General features: G+C 38.0%; 1 protein-coding gene across 1 annotated transcript in view; it reads right to left on the bottom strand.

The window, feature by feature from the left end:
* LOC134678420 (U7 snRNA-associated Sm-like protein LSm11) overlaps window positions 1-18,482 on the bottom strand; it is a 72,794-nt gene extending 54,312 nt beyond the window's left edge. The window contains exon 1 of the mRNA XM_063536995.1: window positions 18,038-18,482. Within this exon, the coding sequence (XP_063393065.1) occupies window positions 18,038-18,419 (382 nt within the window). The 5' untranslated portion in view covers window positions 18,420-18,482. The remainder of the gene's footprint in view (window positions 1-18,037) is intronic.
* Window positions 18,483-18,935: the final 453 nt, after the last annotated feature.

The raw sequence follows: 18,935 nt of genomic DNA on the forward strand, positions 1-18,935 counted from the left end.
AAAACATTAATGTTGTAACGTAGCTAGAAGGCATTGCACTCGGTCTATTTCTGCCGTGACATAGTATCGCATTCGCATCTGTACAAACACACGTCACACCTGTAACCATAGTTCATTTAAGGTTATATTGATCGGGTATTGCTACATATATGTAGAGATATGTCATCGACCGCATATTTAATTAAGATATTAAGTGACATAATAATATATTTCTATAAAATAAATATTTTCAGGAGAGGCGTTGTGACTGATTTATTCAAAATAAAAATGTGTAGCCGTACGGAACACTAAATGCCTCGAGCTATCTCGGGCTTGGTCAAATTATTTTGATTTGACAATTACTTAAGTTTTAAATTTCCTTTCCATAAAATTATAAATTCCGTAAAAATACTATGTCTATGTCTATGTACCTATACCTCCTCGGGACACACTATCTCCATACCAATTTCATTATAAATCAGATTAGCGGTTGAAGCGTGAAGAGATAACAGACATACAGAGTTTCACATTTATAATAAAGACTTGTATTGTAGCACGGGCAGGTTTCCGCAACTCGACGATTGGTGGATTGGCGGATTGGTGGAGGGTAGGCTTGCCCCACCAGCCAATCCTATCAAACCTTTGATGTTGAGTAGGACTTCGAGGAGATCGGAGACCCGAGATGTATTGCCCTATATGGAGCCTCTGCGCTGCATTCGAGCACCGCATGGGGAGCTAGCAGAATCTTCCGTCTCCATGCTTTCCATGCTATCGTCTGTATCACCTGAATTAAAAAGATGTTCGTTAAATGGTCCACGACCTGTTGACACGGTTACCTACCATTCTCGGATCTTACCGAGTTGAAGGAGCGACCTAGTACCTAGGGAGTCTTCTGTTGATGCCAGGCATGGCCTGTTTTGCCTGTCTACATTCAGCCTGGTTTAGCCAGTGTGCTGTGTTAGTAGGGATATATGACTAGTATCCCCTACTAAAGAGTTGTTTGGATGAAATCGCTCTTTTGAGCCTTTAGTCTGCCTATACCTAATTTTAATACTTTTTATATTAAAATTATTTGATGGTTAATACTGACTGAGTACTTAAAAAAAACTATAAACCAAATCTACGCAAATAAATAAATTTATAACTATTTTTCGTTACACCAATACACCAAATATGTTCACGTATGACTATTTTTCTTTATACAATGGCACCAGATATAAAATTCCTTATACAAAAAATGGAAATCGCTGTGTAAAGCGGCAAAATCTCTTATCACTAGTCTAGACTCTGGGTCAAAAGCTATTTTAAGAACCAATCGTAATCAGGAGCATTATATTAATTGCTTACCGAACACTCAATGCACATATACCAACCAATATATTTCTATTTCAAAACAGTGATTACAAAATACATACCTAGTCAAAGATTTTAATTCGTTTACAATTGATTTGCATTATAACGAAACCTTATACTTATAAATATATATCGCGAATCAATTTTTAATAAGGCCTATGTGCATAGAAATTGACCTATTGAGGTATTTTTACGTTCGTTACTAAAAGAAATCAATCATAAGATCATAACGACCAGGTTGTTTGACTTTCTGAAAGCAGTCAACACACGCTAGACTACCAGACAAGACAACCCACTTAATTCCATTGTTTTACATTATGAATTGTATGACTAATTTTCGTTAAATAAATGACATAATTTCATAGTGTACAGCTAAATTTCATTACACAAACTATAAGAGCGAGTCGGACTCGCCTATGAAGGGTTCCGTAGCAGCAAGAAATATAATAAAATTGCGGTTTACGATTTATGACGTATTAAAAAAACTACTTACTAGATCTCGATCAAACCAATTTTCGGTGGAAGTTTGCATGGTAATGTACATCATATATATTTTTTTAGTTTTATCGTTCTCTTATTTTAGAAGTTACAGGGGGGGGGGGACACACATTTTACTACTTTGGAAGTGCCTCTCGCGCAAACTATTCAGTTTAGAAAAAAATGATATTAGAAACCTCAATATCATTTTTGAAGACTTATCCATAGATACCCCACACGTACTCGTATGGGTTTGATGAATAATAAATTTATGAGTTTCAGAAGTATGGGGGAACCCCCAAACTTTATTGCTTTTTTTTCTTCTTTTGTGTGCAAATCTTAATGCGGTTCAAAGAATACATCTACTTACCAAGTTTCAACAGTATAGTTCTTATAGTTTCGGAAAAAAGTGGCAGTGACATACGGACGGACAGACAGACAGACATGACGAATCTATAAGGGTTCCGTTTTTAGGGTTTGCGCAAGAGACACTTCCAAAGTGGTAAAATGTAACTTCTAAAATAAAAAAACGACAAAACTAAAAAAAAAATATGCAAACTTCCACCGAAAATTGGTTTGAACGAGATCTAATAAATAGTTTTTTTAATACGTCATAAATCGTAAACCGCAATTTTATTATATTGCTGCTACGGAACCCTTCATGGGCGAGCCCGACTCGCACTTGGCCATTTTTTTGCCATTGGGCTACGGAACCCTAAAAAAGGGACCATACCTAGTTAATCATCATAATAAAGATTCAGGTCAGGACTATCAGGATAGGTAAGAGAAACACTGTTTATTTTGCTCGGGACAAGTATGAGAAAAGTCCTCCAACCTACAAGTGTTCCTCTTGCCCCACCTAACCTCCTAACCTTACGTATAAACTACAGTACAGATGTCTCCGTCAGTTCTACCTAAAAGATGTGCCTGGGTTACAAATGTGGTACAGATACAAATGTGGTACAGATACAAATTAGGTACAAATATGGTTGCAGACAGATCTCGAGTTCCCAACTTTCTGTACGTTATCGGTTACTAAAAGAAATCGACTCACGCGCGTCGCGCACCGATCCGATCAAACGGCCAGGTTCTTTGACTCTCCGAAAGCGCTCACACTCAAAGTCGAGACCCATAGATAACCCACCCTATTTTTATTCTATTCGTCATTGTTTACAGAACGGTATGACTTTATCGTGCTAAACGTAGACGCTATTAGCTTGTGGAGAAAGCTAAAGCAGGCCACTGACGAGCCTTCCAAATGGATACCGTTACAATGGATTCATCCAAATGGACGTCATCATAATATTAAACATTGTACGTTTTTGACATCCACGGACCGATTTTGGATTGCAGCCACGCTATTTGGACTGTTGGTAGGCTCGTCAGTGGCCACCTTTACTTTGCATCGACATGAGGGAGTGTCATGGACCCGGGTTCTAATTCCGATCAAGGCTTATTTGTGTGTTTATCAGGAATATTCGTTTTGAAGTCATGGATATTTCCTATGTACCTATGTTTATATTTTACCTAAATAAGTATGTATGTAAATATATCGTCGCCACTAGGCTACTAACTACTACTTGTACTAACCCATAGTACAAGTTTTGCTTAGTTTGAGGCTAGGTTGATACTCGTATGTGTAAGATTATCCCCAGATATACCTATTTAAAACGTCATATTTCCATGGAAATTAGATATTATTGATGACATTGCCACACTTTGTCATTGGAAAGTAAGCTTGGTCCGACTCCAGGTAGCAATAGGATTTTATAGACTATCCAACTAGTTACACTACACAACTTATTAAAGCATCCTAAATCCTAAGCCAGATCGAAAACTGTGCTTGATACCAAAATGTGCAAAGTTGTGCGTGAAAAGAAACATTTTACATACATAATTCCTCGTGTCAGTACTTTCCAATATAACTTGGATAAAGTTAGCCTTTCCAATATGCTTGAACTATCCATGATTTTCATTAACAAATTATTGCAATAGCTTTTCCACATTTAAGTACTAAGATACATCCTGTGGAAGAGTGGCAAGGGAAGTATTTTCATGAAAACTTAAATATAAACATAAATACTCCGGAACAACTTAATGTCGTGTCGTGTCATATTAGGTTCAGGACGTAGGCTGCAAATAGTAAAAACAATATACGCATAAGAAAAAATAATAACTAAAAAAAAAACACGAATTTATCAAGCCACCCATTCTAAAAAGTACCAGGCCCCCATAACCCGAAAGGGTCACACCTAGCAACAGCCCATTAAAAATAGCGACGCGCATAAATCTATGCAGCTACCAAGGCATGGCCGAGCGAAATACTTTCACTGGTCGGGCGCTGACCGCGGACGGGTCGTCGCCCCCGCCCGTGCCATTCAGAAAACGCTGTTTACGCAGATGCCCGAGTGAGTTGCGTCACTTCCGCGGGTTGCGCGCGTCGCGCGGACGCGCTTTTCGCGAATTCGCGGCGGCGTTTGTCAAGTTTTTTTAAAATTTAATTTTCGCGATGACAATATTAGATTTTATTTTGGTTATTGTTGATATATTCGAGCAAACCCATTTTGTTAGTAGAAAAAGGCGCGAAATTCAAATTTTCTATGGGAAGAGATCGTTCTCAATTTAATATGGGAAATATTCCCATATATAATATAAATTACATAAATCACATCCTATATACAAAAGGGAAAATATTCTAGAGAACAACTCTAGGGAGGACAACCCTTTTTTTTTCAATTTGCCGCCTTTTTCTACTGACTGAAATGGCAGTGTACATCTTGAGGCGTTTTGCGCGCTGGCAATATTAATATTCTTTTAAAGTATGTATTTACAAAAAGTAGTCGCGCGTCTTCGAATTTTTCGTTGATATATTTTGACACAGGCAACATTAATTTGAAGTCTTTGAACACTTTTATCTTATTTGCATAATATTTAAGTTGTAAAATAAAATTGCGTCTCATCTTTCCTACTATTACACACGCTGCCCTTATTTTTGAGATAGTTTTTGGCGCGCTTTTTGCAATACGCTTCCTTAAAGTAGTTTTAGTAGTTCATATCTCGTTCTGTTTATAAAATACAACCACATAGGTACCTAAAGCAACACAAAAAGCATTTGTTTTTCACTTTTCGTTTATTGTCATAAGAAAGAAGAATAATCAATTTTATTTCATAATAACACATAACTATGTAATATAATTGCTAATCAAAGCAAGAAAACTAACAAGCAAAACGTCTATCGTGGCTGGGAAAAAGCATAAAAGTTAGCTTTACGGTAAAATTAACTTTATCGCAACGTCATACGGTCCCTTATCGTCGAACGTCACATGTAAAGGTGTCGTTGCACCGTCGCACGCGCCGATAACACGCACATCAGCTGAAGTTTATACATTATAGAACCTATCACAAAAGATTAAGGTTGCAATTTGTGTAAATAATTTTGAATATAAAAAGAAAAGCAATAATAAAATTGTATAACTTGTTTGCCACCGGAGTTGTAAAAAATAACATGAATGGTAAAACATAGATCATTAGAATTCATAGACAATCTTAAATCGACCTAGACCTAAACTTTACTATTTTTTACTGTATTTTATATTTACATTTACACCTTTTATTATATTGTATTCTATTTTATTTTGGGTTTCTTGCCTGCCAAATAAAGAAGAGAGACTAGAGACTAATATATTACTGTTTAATTAATTGCAGATTTAAGGTCCATTTAGATGGTTCAAGTCACCTGCAATAATATGTTACTCTTCGAAGGCTGCAAAAATATGTGACTCGCTCGTATGACTCTATAAATAAGATCGTGTCAGATATTTTTGCGACCCTCGTTGTGTAAGACATTAGTGCAGGTGACTGTACAATGAATTCAGTCAAGCAGGGGGCCGATTTTTGAAATTCGACCACTCGATTCCGTGTATTTCGTTAAATTATGTCTCCACTACTAGGCGTTTAAATTCTACTAATAGAATTGAAATCGAGTGGTCAATACCACTAGATTCCAAATTTCGACGCTCGTATTTCAAAAATTAGGATTTCGTCGTTTTCCACCGATTTTCGAGTGACGAAATCGAGCGATTGAAATTCAAAAATCGGCGCTTAGGCGTGGTTCACTCCGCGATTTCGACGCTTTGTTACAGGTACCTAAAAGTTCATCCGTTCCGCCCTAATTTTGGGGTTTGCCATAAGCCGCGCGTGGCGCTGTCGCCACCTAGCGGCCATATCTGTGCTGATCGTAACAGACGCGTTTTGTTAGAGAGTGAGCCTCCTGTACCTAGTACTATTTTTTATTCTTATTTATTTTGTGGTAATAGGAAGTATAGGAACCATCATTCGACGCAACCGTCATATCATAACGCTTATAATATATTAAAAATTCGACATGTTACCTATAGTGGAGAGCCATCGGGAGGTGAATAGTGAAACTTTTTATTGGTAGATTAAGGGCCCGATTCGGATTTTGAAATAGATATCTATTAGATATATTTTAGACATCACCAAGATACCATAACGATATGTTTAAGATCTAACCTGTCAAATTTGACATTTGCGCGATTCTGGAGATACTCTTGAACGATTTCCACGGGATATGACTTAGAGATCCAATTCACATCTAATAGATATCTTACTATATCTAACGTAAAAGTGACATTGGTTGCCCCAATTGCGCTGCAAAAGAGAACTAGTTGATATCTAAACTATAACGTATCTAGTCTTGGAGGATATAACCAACGGAGACGCCATGTCTAAAATTTTCGGTACAAAATAGTCTGCCGTTTTTTGCGGGGGAGGGGCACATCAAATGTATAGGTACGTCATGTCAGATAAACGTCAGTCCATACATATGGTTGACATGAGGTTGACCATTGGCCGCCTATTTTCGACAGAGGGGAACGCCTGTTAATGGCGGCTCCATTGTTAATTACTCCGAGTATCTAGTACTTGTCGTCTCTTGTGAATATCTTGAAGAATACAGCAGAAAGTCTGTTTTTTGGGTTCCGTACCTATAAATGAAAAAACGGAATCCTTATAGGATCACTTTGTTGTCCGTCCGTTTGTCTGTCCTTAATCTCGGGAACGCGTGAAGGTATCAGATTGAAATTAAAACTATATACCTACTCAGGTCCAAAGTCCCTTGTCCCCGTAAAAAAGAGATACCGCCGTTTATGCCGTAAAACAAAACCGTTTATAAGCCGACGACATATTACAGGGAAAAATCTGCAAACTATAATTTTGGTACGGAACCCTCGGTGGGCGAGTCCGGCTCGCACCCGGCGGTGTTTGATTTCATCCTCTAGCATCCATACTACTGCAAAATCGTCTAATGATTTTAAATCTTTTATTTTATTTCCTTTATTTATTTTTCTTCTTAGGCTAGGTCATTTATAACATGAATATAAAAGTAAAATAAGTAATTTATTTTATTTTATTATTACGCGAGTTTTTGAGGATATTTTGAAATAATTTTACATCTTTTCATGGATTTAAATGTATGTACATAGGAATTATTTTTAATTATTTTTAACGTTGAAATTTTACTTTAAATTATTCTGATTCTCTAAAATTTTTACACAATTTTTTGCCCAAACCCCCTCTCTCTCCCCCACGTGAGATCGGCCCCCGAAGCCATCACGCAATTAATGGAACCCCTTCGCAAAAATCGGCTAAAAACATATCTGAACAGGCACTCTAGCGCCTTGACAATAGCGTGTTCAGATATTTGTGACCGCCCCGGCCGCTCCGGTGTATCTGACGGCGGCTGTCCAACATAACACACACATATGTTCGTATTCGCGACCTACTGCACAGTTGCATAACCGCCTACGGCTGTTGCTGTCCCTCTCGCACCCAGGACCATCGGTCAATGACCCCGGAATAGGAATAATAGTCTTGGAATTCTTAAATCTCGGGAACGCCAAATATATGTGGCGTTTTAGGTAAAAGCGTTGCCGTTGTCTGTACCCCTAGCGTAAATTACATTCGATAGCGTCACGCACGTACGCGTTTGCGTTAAATCTCATTTTGTATGGGATTTTGAACAGCGCCATGCGCGACTTTTTGGAAACTCAAAATTCCATACAAAATGAGACGCGTACGTCACGTCACGTTATCGAATGAAGTTTACACTAGGGGTACTGAGGGGCTACCGCGAAAACCGTTTTTCGCAAATTGCGGGGATCTTTCTCTTTTACTACAATGAAGGCGTAATTAGAGTGACAGAGAAAAATGCCCGCAATTTGCGAACTTCGATTTTCGCGGTTGTAGCCCAGGTGTCAACAATGGACCGTATTAATTTTGATGACGTTTTTTTTTGTGTTTGGCTAATCTGAAGAGCTCCTCATTCTGAGAGGATAAGTAAATACGGAATACCATTTGGGCCAAAAAATTAGGTATGTGTTATATAATTTTCATTTGAGTTACGAAAATACTAACTTAGTAGATGATTTTTTATATTTAGAACATACGGTGCAATTGCGCTTATTACTTCTAACTATCCACAAAACCTCATCATATTCACGACCGAATATGAATATATTTTATATATTGACGACCGGTCTGGCCTTAGTGGGTAGGGTAGTGACCCTGCCTATGAAGCCGATGGGCCCGGGTTCGAATCCTGGTAAGGGCATTTATTTGTATTATGATACAGATATTTGTTCCTGAGTCATGGTTGTTTTCTATGTATTTAAGTACAGATTTATATATTATATACCTATATCGTTGTCTGAGTATCCACAACACAAGCCTTCTTGAGCTTACCGTGGGGCTTAGTCAATTTGTGTAAAAATGTCCTATTCAGTTCTGAACCCCCAACATGTTCAAATTAGAAGGTTAGTCAGAAAGTCGCGAAAGTCTAGGTCTTGCGGAATTCAGTCTTCGAACTTCGAACACTGTATAACACGCGATACTTTCTAACGCGTTCATAACTGGTTTTCAGACTAAAAACGAAATTTTATAAATTGAGCATGAATCATGACTGTCTGCCGTATTCGAACTTCAAGATATTCACAAGAGACGACACGTTCTAGATACGTTATAGTTTAGATATCGACTAGTTCTCTTTTGAAGCGCAATTCGGGCAACTAATGTCACTTTTACGTTACATAGATAGAGTAAGATATCTATTAGATGTGAATTAGATCTCTTAGTCATATCCTGTGGAAATCGTTCAAGAGTACATATCTCCAGATTCTCCAGAATCGCGCAAATGGTAAATTTGACAGGGTAGATCTTAAACATATCGTACGTACCTGGGTTCCATTTCGGGGTACGATTTAAATGTGATGCTGATGAATGTAATAATTTTTTTCCTAAGCTAAAATGAAGACGCTAGTTCGCGCTAGTTCGGTCAATATACCAGTTTCATAATTTAACCTTTTAACCGCCATAGAATTTTTCAGAGCGTGTGCTAGTGTCGCCGGCGGTACGAAGTTACACGTAGTTTTGTCTTGTTCATCAAACCGCGGCGAAATGAGCCTGATTTTGTTTGTATTATATATCAGTCTACGGCGATCAAAAGGTTAAACTGAAACGGAACGTAATAGGGTTTACTTAGGGCGTCCGCTAGCTGACGCGGGTGCGGGCGCGCGCACGCGGGTGCCATTTTAGGTAAAATCCGTCGCATGCGTTTTCACTATGTAATATGCCGTTGCTCATACTATTTTTCGTTAACCCGCTCCGTGAAGCTAGCAAGCTAGCTTTTACTATTTGGACTGACGTTTTGAACGTGACATTACGTGGTTGCAGTCCCGTATCAGTTTAAATTATGATTTATGACTTTTATGAGTGAAAATCGTGTTCAAATGTTCACTAAAATAAACAAGTTTATCTTCTATACTATACCAATTATAGAGTCCGTCTAAGGCTGCGTTTCCACCAGAAATGTGCGAGGGTGCGTAGCGAGGGATGTGTTTGTTAAAAACCATAGGATCACTTCATTTACCTATCCTCTCAGCCCGGCCCTTTCTAATATTGGTTCTCAACAAACACATCCCTTGATATGCATCCTGGCACATATTTGGTGCAGCCCTAGCTTGGTCCGACTTTATATCTCGTGAAAGCAAAATCATGTAAGTATAACGAGTAGACCCATTTTAAAAATGGAGCGGCCTAAGACGGAACAATGGTACACAAATAGCGTTAATTGTTCAGGAATAGACAATTATAGTTTCACAAGCGCAGCTGCACTTTCCAGCCTTCCTTTATGGTTGGTTATCTAACTTGTGATTGTTTATGGTCGGTACAGTCGGCCTCGAAATATTAATAACCACTGTGCAAGTAAAATGTGATCACGACGAACCCGAAAGATTAAAGATTAACCACGTATTTTTGAGACGACCGGTCTGGCCTAGTGGGTAGTGACCCTGCCTATGAAGCCGATGGTCCCGGTTTCGAATCCTGGTAAGGGCATTTATTTGTATGATGATACAGATATTTGTTCCTGAGTCATGGTTATTTTCTATGTATTTAAGTATTTATATATTACATATATCGTTGTCTGAGTACCCACAACACAAGTCTTCTTGAGCTTACCGTGGGGCTTAGTCAATTTGTGTAAAAAAAATGTCCTATAATAAGACCCAAAGAAGGAAAAATGTGATATTAATTTAAGTAGGTCATTATTACCGAAAAGATTAGGACTTTAAACTAACATGATTATGTATGGTACTTTGTAACGTGGAACCTACTTACTTGGTTACTTTTCACCATTTCGCTGCCCCAATATTACAGGGTTCCATGTTACATTTTCAAGATAGTGGAAATTCGACTTAATGTCTATGACAATGTTCAAATTTCAGTTCGATAAAATTGAAACATAGAACCCTGTAATATTGGGCTAGCGATTTGATATTCAATAAGTTTATTTAGACAAGGCCCCATAATGGCAACATCGTCATCAAAAATGCGTTTTTTGCACTAACAATAAAAATATGTTTTTTTAATTGACATTTCTGAAACAAGGCAAATTCCAGAAAAGTTTAAAGTTTAAAGTTTTGTATTCTATAGCATACGAAAATAGCAAATATGACACAATTTTCTAGCATTTGACATAAATAACCTCAAGTTACAGATGTAGTGCCTATAAATATATGTCCTTGATTTGAAACAGCAAATTACATTAAGTTTATAAACTAAAACAAGAAAAACATAAAGAAAGTTGGTTATTGGTGGGCTTCTGGGCTAGGGCTGCGATAGGGCTGCCCCGTCGTCAAAGCCTAATAATTGTTTTCCATTGTATTTCTCTGAAACGTTCGTATTTGTCATGCTACTTCAGTCAACCTCAGTACTTTTTGTACCAATACTGACTGAAATAGAAATACACGTTCACGTTTCCGTGAAAATACGGTGGAAAATAATTATGCACTACATCTGTACCGCAACGTTTATTTTTAAGGCTCAGTGGGTTCGTGTTCTTCTCTTAAATACTCTACCTGAGCGTAAGCAATTAAATACACTAAGCGTTATAAATTGGACATTTATGATGACATTGCCACACTATGTCATTGCTGAATTGCAGAATTAGGTTGTTCCAACTCTACACCTTCCTCGCGGTTCATGAGAGCCTGGGGTCCGCTTGATAGCTAATCCCAAGAATTGTCGTAGGCTTTCGTAAAAGCTAGTGAGATATTTAAACCCGAAACCTTGGGATTGAAAGTCCAGCCACCAGCGCCTTTTCAATTTTACACCAATGGTTTATTCATCATCATCATCTCAGCCATAAGACGTCCACTGCTGAACATAGGCCTCCCCCTTTTTTGGGGGGTGAATGCCATAATCGCCACGCTTGGCAGGCGAGTTGGCGATCGCAGTCGAGTACACCGAATTTGAGGGACGCTGCTGCCCGTCCACCGGTGGTCCTGGACGTGGTTTAAGGACATACCCGGGTCCTGGACGTAGTTTAAGGACATACCCGGGTCCAATGGTTTATTAGTCGAAGGGATTTTAAAATTAGTTTTTTTTTAACTGCCACTTTATAATGTGTTTTTTTATTGGATAAAGGAAAATATTGACCACAATCTCACCCGATCGTAAACGGCGATGTGGTCTAGCACGTAGCATGCGTACCTAAGAGATGTCTATATTGTCTATTCACTCTTTCATTATACTATTTGAAGCATGCACTACTTATATTATATAATGTGATGTTTATAATTTGTTTACGTTGAAACCAGGTCAGAGGTGAAGGCCGCAATATTTTTCTCCGGTTGTAGCATGTAGTCGCATTCTTATCACCTATCACCTACGCCTGTCACGATCTAACAAGTATGTAGAGTTAGACCAAGAAAAGTCTGCAATGATTTGATAGCACGCAGTGTTATTTAAACTTCAAACTTCTATGAAATTATGACGTATAAATAACACTTGCTCTTCGCGTGCTATCAAAATGGTTGCAGACTTCTCTTGGTCTAACTCTAAGTGCGAAAGTGACAGGCATAGTGACAGGCGATAGAAATCCTTCCATGCTACCGCCGCTGTTTAGAAGTTAGGGGGGCCGTAACACACTGCGGCACTACGAGTATACTTATTAGTTATATTATATCGATCAATATTAACATACTTAGATATGTCCATTCCATGACTCAGGAACAAATATTCGCGATGACAATGACAACACAAATAAGTGCCCTTAATGAGAATCTAACCCAGGATCTCCTGCTTCGTAAGCAGACTATAGTTAGGCACAGAATAAATAATAGTACTAGGTACAGAAGACTCACTCTCTAACAAAACGCGTGTGTCACGATCAACACAGATATGGCCGCTAGGTGGCGACAGCGCCACGCGCGGCTTATTGCAAACCCCAAAATTGGGGTCGGACGGATGGACTTTTAGCTACCTGTAGCAAAGCGACGAAATCGCGGAGTGAGCCTCGCCTGCTATAGGCTAGTAGGATCCAACCAAAATTATATTAATGATTAATTTTCTAAGTCGACGACAGCCCTACGCAAATGCCATTGCCAATTGTATACCGCCGAGAAAGTATACCAATGAAATAATGAAAAGTAGCATGCCGTTAGGGGATATCCTAATATAGGGCAAAGAGAATTGAGTATAGATGCGTATTGCAAAGTAAATTATACAGTCAATTCAATTTACTGCCGACACAGGGGGCCGATTTTTGAATTTCGACCGTTCGATTTCGCGTATTTCGTTCAATAATATCTCCAGTACCCGGCATTTAAATTCTACTAACAGAATTGAAAACGAGTGGTCAATTCCACTCGATTCCAAATTTCTATCGCTCGTATTTCAAAAATTAGCATTGTGCTGTTTTCCACCGATTTTTGAGTGACAAAATCGAACGGTCGAAATTCAAAAATCGGCCCCCTGGACTAATAAAACTCTTAGAATGACACATGGCTATTTGACCCATGTTCTTCCACTGATATGTGTTAGATATCAAACGGTGTCGCCATCTCTACTCGAATATAGGCCAAAGGTCTATCCATCCATCCATCCATCCATCTAGTTGAACATAATTTTTTCTTGATTTTCAAGGCACGTCTTTTTTCTTAGACTTTATTTATCCTATACACTGCACTAGCTGTACTCTTAATAGTAAATTAAATAATGTGTGCACTATACGAGTATGTGCATATTTTTGATATCGTACTTCCTCGAAAGCGTTCGTGTTTTTCATGCTACTTCAGTCAACCTCAGTGTTTGATGTACCGAGATTGATTGAAATAGCAAGACACGTTACAACGTTTCCATGAAAATACGATGGGAAATAATTATGCACTATGACTGTACATGACGGCGTAATATTTATTTATACATTTTAAAGTCCGGCAACGCACTTACAACCCCCTTGTTTTGCGGGTGTCTGTACTGTCTGTCTACCATTGGGTGACTGCTTGTTTGGCTCCTATTATCTCAATAAAAAATGTAAAATATAAGATAATAGGAATGGCAAGTGATGCGCATGCGATGACAGATAGACTGCATAATCCTAACAATGGCGTCCGTTTAGCATTGCCGTGACCCCGTGACCTTTGTGTGCACCACGTGTCGTCTTTACGTCTTTAACAATAAGGTTTCTAACGAATCGAAGAAGGTGGGTTAAACCAGTAGTTTTCGTAGGAAATCGTAGCGCTTTTTTTAGATCGTAATATCATTGCCCAAAAATATGACTAGCAGTCTTGAGGTCTTTTGCTAGTAACTACATCGATACGAAACGTGATTACAGATGTAGTGCATAATTATTTTCCATCGTATTTTCACGGAAACGTACGAACGTGTCTCGCTATTTCAGTCAGCCTCGACAAAAGGTACTGAGGTTCACTGAAGTAGCATGGCAAATAAGAACGTTTCCCTGAAAATACGATGGAAAACAATTATGCACTATACATCTGTAGTAGCAAATGTATGAATATGAACTCGTACTAAACACATATCAATTTGTAATCAGGCCCTAAGGCAAGTTAACACGCTTTTAAGAGCCTTATTAGATAAAAATAGACTCTTGATTAACATCAAAATGGAAATACTTAGATATAATACCGGTGTCTTAGAGAAATTAATTTAAACTCAGAAACGGGGTATAACAGAGCCTATTTCATACAGGGACCGAATACCAGTACATTTTGCCTACAAATTAACCGGTATTATTTCGATATCAAGGCTGTGTATGTATATTTTTGCCCTTTAATTTAGCTAATGTCATCAGATCAATCATTATGCTTACATATAAATACTATTCTTTAATACGAGTGTCAAAGATATATTGTGAAATTCTATGAGATATTTTGATTTTTAGTAATACCAGTAGCGGTCCCTGATTTCATGTGGATGGAAAAGGTTGAAACCTGAAAGATAGGGCTATGGTGTAAAGTAATCTAACATCTAACGTTGCCTGGGTGGCCCTGGGGTCGACGGCACTGCGTACAACGGCCTGACAACGCGACCCTACGGCTTTCCACGCGCGAAATAGCCTGTGTTCTATAGGAAACATTGTTTCACAGCCATTTGCGAAAATTCACTGAACAAATTAAAAGATTAACAAGTTAAAACTGAATGTCATATCTCATAAAATTTCCGGTTGAACTTGAAAATGGCTAATTGGTCAGGAGAATTTTTTTTTTGGTTCTACTCTTTAATGTTGTTTAAAGTGTATAATATGTATTCTCTTTTTGGCCCAGAGGTTGACTGGTAGAGAATGCCTTAGGCAAGTTAGGCATTAATTAAATCCACCATTTATATGTATTTTTTTATGTGCAATATGTTTAAGTAAATAATGAATATTGATAGCTAATGTGGAAGTGTTAAAATTGTTTAATATCAAACGGTGTCGCCATCTACACGAGTATAGGCCAAAGGTATGGCGCCATCTTTTCGAGAATATTTTTTTCATAGAGCACATTTTATTCTTAGACCTTATTTATCTTATACGAAGTTATAAATATATCTCTGCTGATGGAAAAGACAGCCATTATGATAAAGTAAAGAAATAACCTAAAAATGTAGGATTATTCGGAAGAAGCACTGGTGGCTTAGCGGTAAGAGCGTGCGACTTGCAATCCGGAGGTCGCGGGTTCTAACCCCTGCTCGTACCAATGAGTTTTTTGGAACTTATGTACGAAATATCATTTGATATTTACCAGTCGCTTTTCGGTGAAGGAAAACATCGTGAGGAAACCAGACTAATTCCAATAAGAACTAGTTTCCCCTCTGGGTTGGAAGGTCAGATGGCAGTCGCTTAGGTAAAAACTAGTGCCTATGTCAATTCTTGTTGTAGTTGTCACGCCGAGATAACGTGAGGAAGAAGATGTAGGATGATTCGGATAACAAACTTGAAAATTAATACGAGCATTACAGAGTTTCTTATTTCGCCCTACCGCTACTCTCATAAATTTTAATACACTTGTATGTATTGGGTATAAATAAATCATGCAGTGTCATTGGCCAAAGCTAGCAAATACACATCATTCATACAAGCTACAACTAGTGGCTCCTTTGAAATACATCCAAGAACTGAATTGACAAACAAATTCTACTTAATTATAAAAACTACTCACATTTCATAAGAATCAGTTGAGAAATGCAACCCGTAGAGAACAACTAGATAAATAAAATAAAATAAAATAAAAAAGCCCTTTATTCATTGTAAAAAGTTTACATAAAAAAATTTAAAATAAAACTAAGACTTATATAATATGTGTTTTACTAATGAATCCCTAGTGGGTAAAGGCCTCCTCCAATGCTGCCCATTTGTCCCTGTCTTGTGCTGTCGCCATCCAGTCTGTGCCGGCTGTTCTTTTTAGGTCTTCATCCCAACGCATTTGTGGTCTGCCCCGGCCTCTTTTGCCAAGTGGACCTCTCCATTTGGTGACTATTAATGTCCATCTCTTATCTGTAAGTCTTGCTGTATGGCCTGCCCACTTCCACTTTAGTCTTTTTGCATAGCTCAAGGCATCTGTTGCTCCTGTTTTTTCTCTTATTTTTGAGTGTCTTATTTTTTCTATTTTTCTTATATTGAGCATGCTTCTTTCTAGCGCCCGTTGACATGTAGTGATTTTTCTTTGAGCTTTTGCCGTGAATTTCCAAGTTTGGCTTCCGTATGTCATACATGGCAAGACACTTGAATTTAGGACTTTAGTTTTAATGGCTACTGGCATGTTACTTTTAAATATACCTTTTAGGCTCCAGTACTTGTTCCATGTTTGTTGTATTCGCCTTTCTATTTCCGTTTCATTATTGTCTTTATTGAAGCTAATGTTCTTTCCTAGGTAGGTATATTTTTCTACATATTCCAGGGTGTTTCCATTTATACTTAGTGGTCTTTTCCAGCTATTTGTCATTGCCTTTGTCTTACTTAGGTTCATTTCTAGTCCTACCTTGATACTCTCAATGTGTAGGGATTCCGTCATGTGATGTAGTTGCGTACATGACTCCGCTATCAACACTAGGTCATCTGCAAATCTTAAATGATTTAAGTAAGTACCTTGTACGTATATTCCTAATTTACTCCATTTTAGCTTACTGAAGATGGTTTCTGGCGATGAATATCTTAGGAGACAGTGGGTCTCCTTGCCTTACTCCCCTTTCTATGGGAAAGCTTTGGCCGAGTGACTCTAACTTGATTCTTCCTGAGTTTCTTCTGTATAAACTTTTGATGACCTCTATATATACATCATCCACTCCTTGTTCATTCAAGCTTTCATTCATAACTAGATATAAGAATAATATTTATTGGAAAGAAAAAACCTTGTTCACAAATGCCAATATCCCGTGACCCTACACTAGGCTATGCCTGTGACGTGACAGTCGGATTCACAATTCATAAAGGTTAAGAAAAAACTAATCTAATAGGTGAAAACACTTTGGCCCAAGCTATGGAGACCTTCGATAATGATTGGTCAATAAATAAAGAAGGCTTTTGAGTTACAGCCTGAAGATTAATTTGACCGCATATATCATAAAGGTTATGTTAAGTCTTCTGTTCTTGATACACTTTAAATACACTGTCAATTCCACTCAATTAAAAATTTAATTGAGGTCACTATAATAATATAAGAGCAGTCTTGTAATAATGTGTCATAGTTTTAAAATTTAGTTTCGCAGACTGAACTTCTTACAAAGTATTCAGAACGGAAACGGCATCATAGGCTAGCAAAGCTCAGTCTCCCAGATATTAAGTATTTATATATAAACTATGTAGTATATTTTTGTCTAGTACACACAACACAAGCCTTATTGAGCTTACTGTGGGACTAGGTTAAACTGTGTAAAATTGACCTATATTTTAACTGATACAGATTTTAATTTTATTTTCATACTTGTAAACCGCAGAGATGTAGACTATGAACAATTTTACTATTAACAGCTCTTTATAGTTTATAGATTTGACATAATGTACTGGTGTCTTCCCATTTGACCCCGCCGGGCATATATAAATGTTTTCCATATCATTTCCAGTTGTCCCCGTATCATGTAAGCCAGTGGTCATGTGGGATGGGGACAAATGGTGGACAAGGTGGGAATGATTCTAGAACAGAACCTTGTATAACTGTTTGAATTAATTTAACTTCATTGTATCTTGTTAAGAAAATATTTGTGTTGTGTTTGTGTTATAAAACAAAAAAAAACGAAACATTGTAAATCGCGAGTCAAAGTTTGGCAACAACAAAGAGTGAGACGGAAACTTTCGGCCGCCTTTGTTAGAGCAGTGACGTAACATTCGACGAGCGCGCGGCGCCGTACCATAACATAACCTCAAACTCACCTTCGTATTTCGCAAAACGCTGCTTGTTCTTCTCTTCCAGGGCTTTCTCGTATGCTTGTTTACGCTCCAATTTCTTTTTCTCCCGCTCCTGAACCTGCTGCCCCATACCGACCGCTAATATTTCTTGATTTTTCAACAGTGCCGCTTCGAATTGCTGTAAATTCTCGTAAACCGGCGCGTCGGGCACTGGTAGCATGATTTTATCCGAGTATAAAGCCTTCATTGGGTTGAATCTCACACTGTACGCATTTATTTCCGAGTCTGAAGTCGAACCGTCGTCCTCCACGTCGGATTTCACTTCGAGTTTACTAAAATTCTGCAAACCACTCGTGCCCGGCGTGGGTTCGGGATCATTACCCTCGGTATCACTGTTGTCCAACATGTTTCACTTATTGAAAATACGTTTTTACAGTTTTCTACAGATATAGAAACCTCCGCCGGTCTCGGCTTGCTCTTGACTTTGAAGTAAAAAATCAATAGGTAGAAACGTCAAATAAAAACAAAACAAAAGCGCCACGTTTCGATTTACGCATTCGTTTGTCGGATCGGCCTCGCCAAATTAAGCAATAAATACATGTTTTTCGAATGCTTTGAAAGTAAAAACAATGTTTATGAAACAATGTGTAAGATTGGTTATTTTTAAATAATAAACGATACTTTTTTAAATTCCATGACCATGAAAACATTTCTTTAACTTATTTTTTTTTTACTGTGAAACGAAACGTCAACTTTGCGTGTCGGATCACGCATAATATATATTTTCATCATATTTTCATCACTTAACGAAATAAATTTATATATAGTTAGTCAAGCAGACCTTCTCAGTAGCTGCACCTTGTCAGTAGTAAAAAGGCGGCAAATTTGAAAAATGTAGGCGCGAAGGGATATCGTCTCATAG

Source organism: Cydia fagiglandana, chromosome Z (genome assembly GCF_963556715.1).
Source record: "Cydia fagiglandana chromosome Z, ilCydFagi1.1, whole genome shotgun sequence".
Taxonomy (NCBI): domain Eukaryota; kingdom Metazoa; phylum Arthropoda; class Insecta; order Lepidoptera; family Tortricidae; genus Cydia; species Cydia fagiglandana.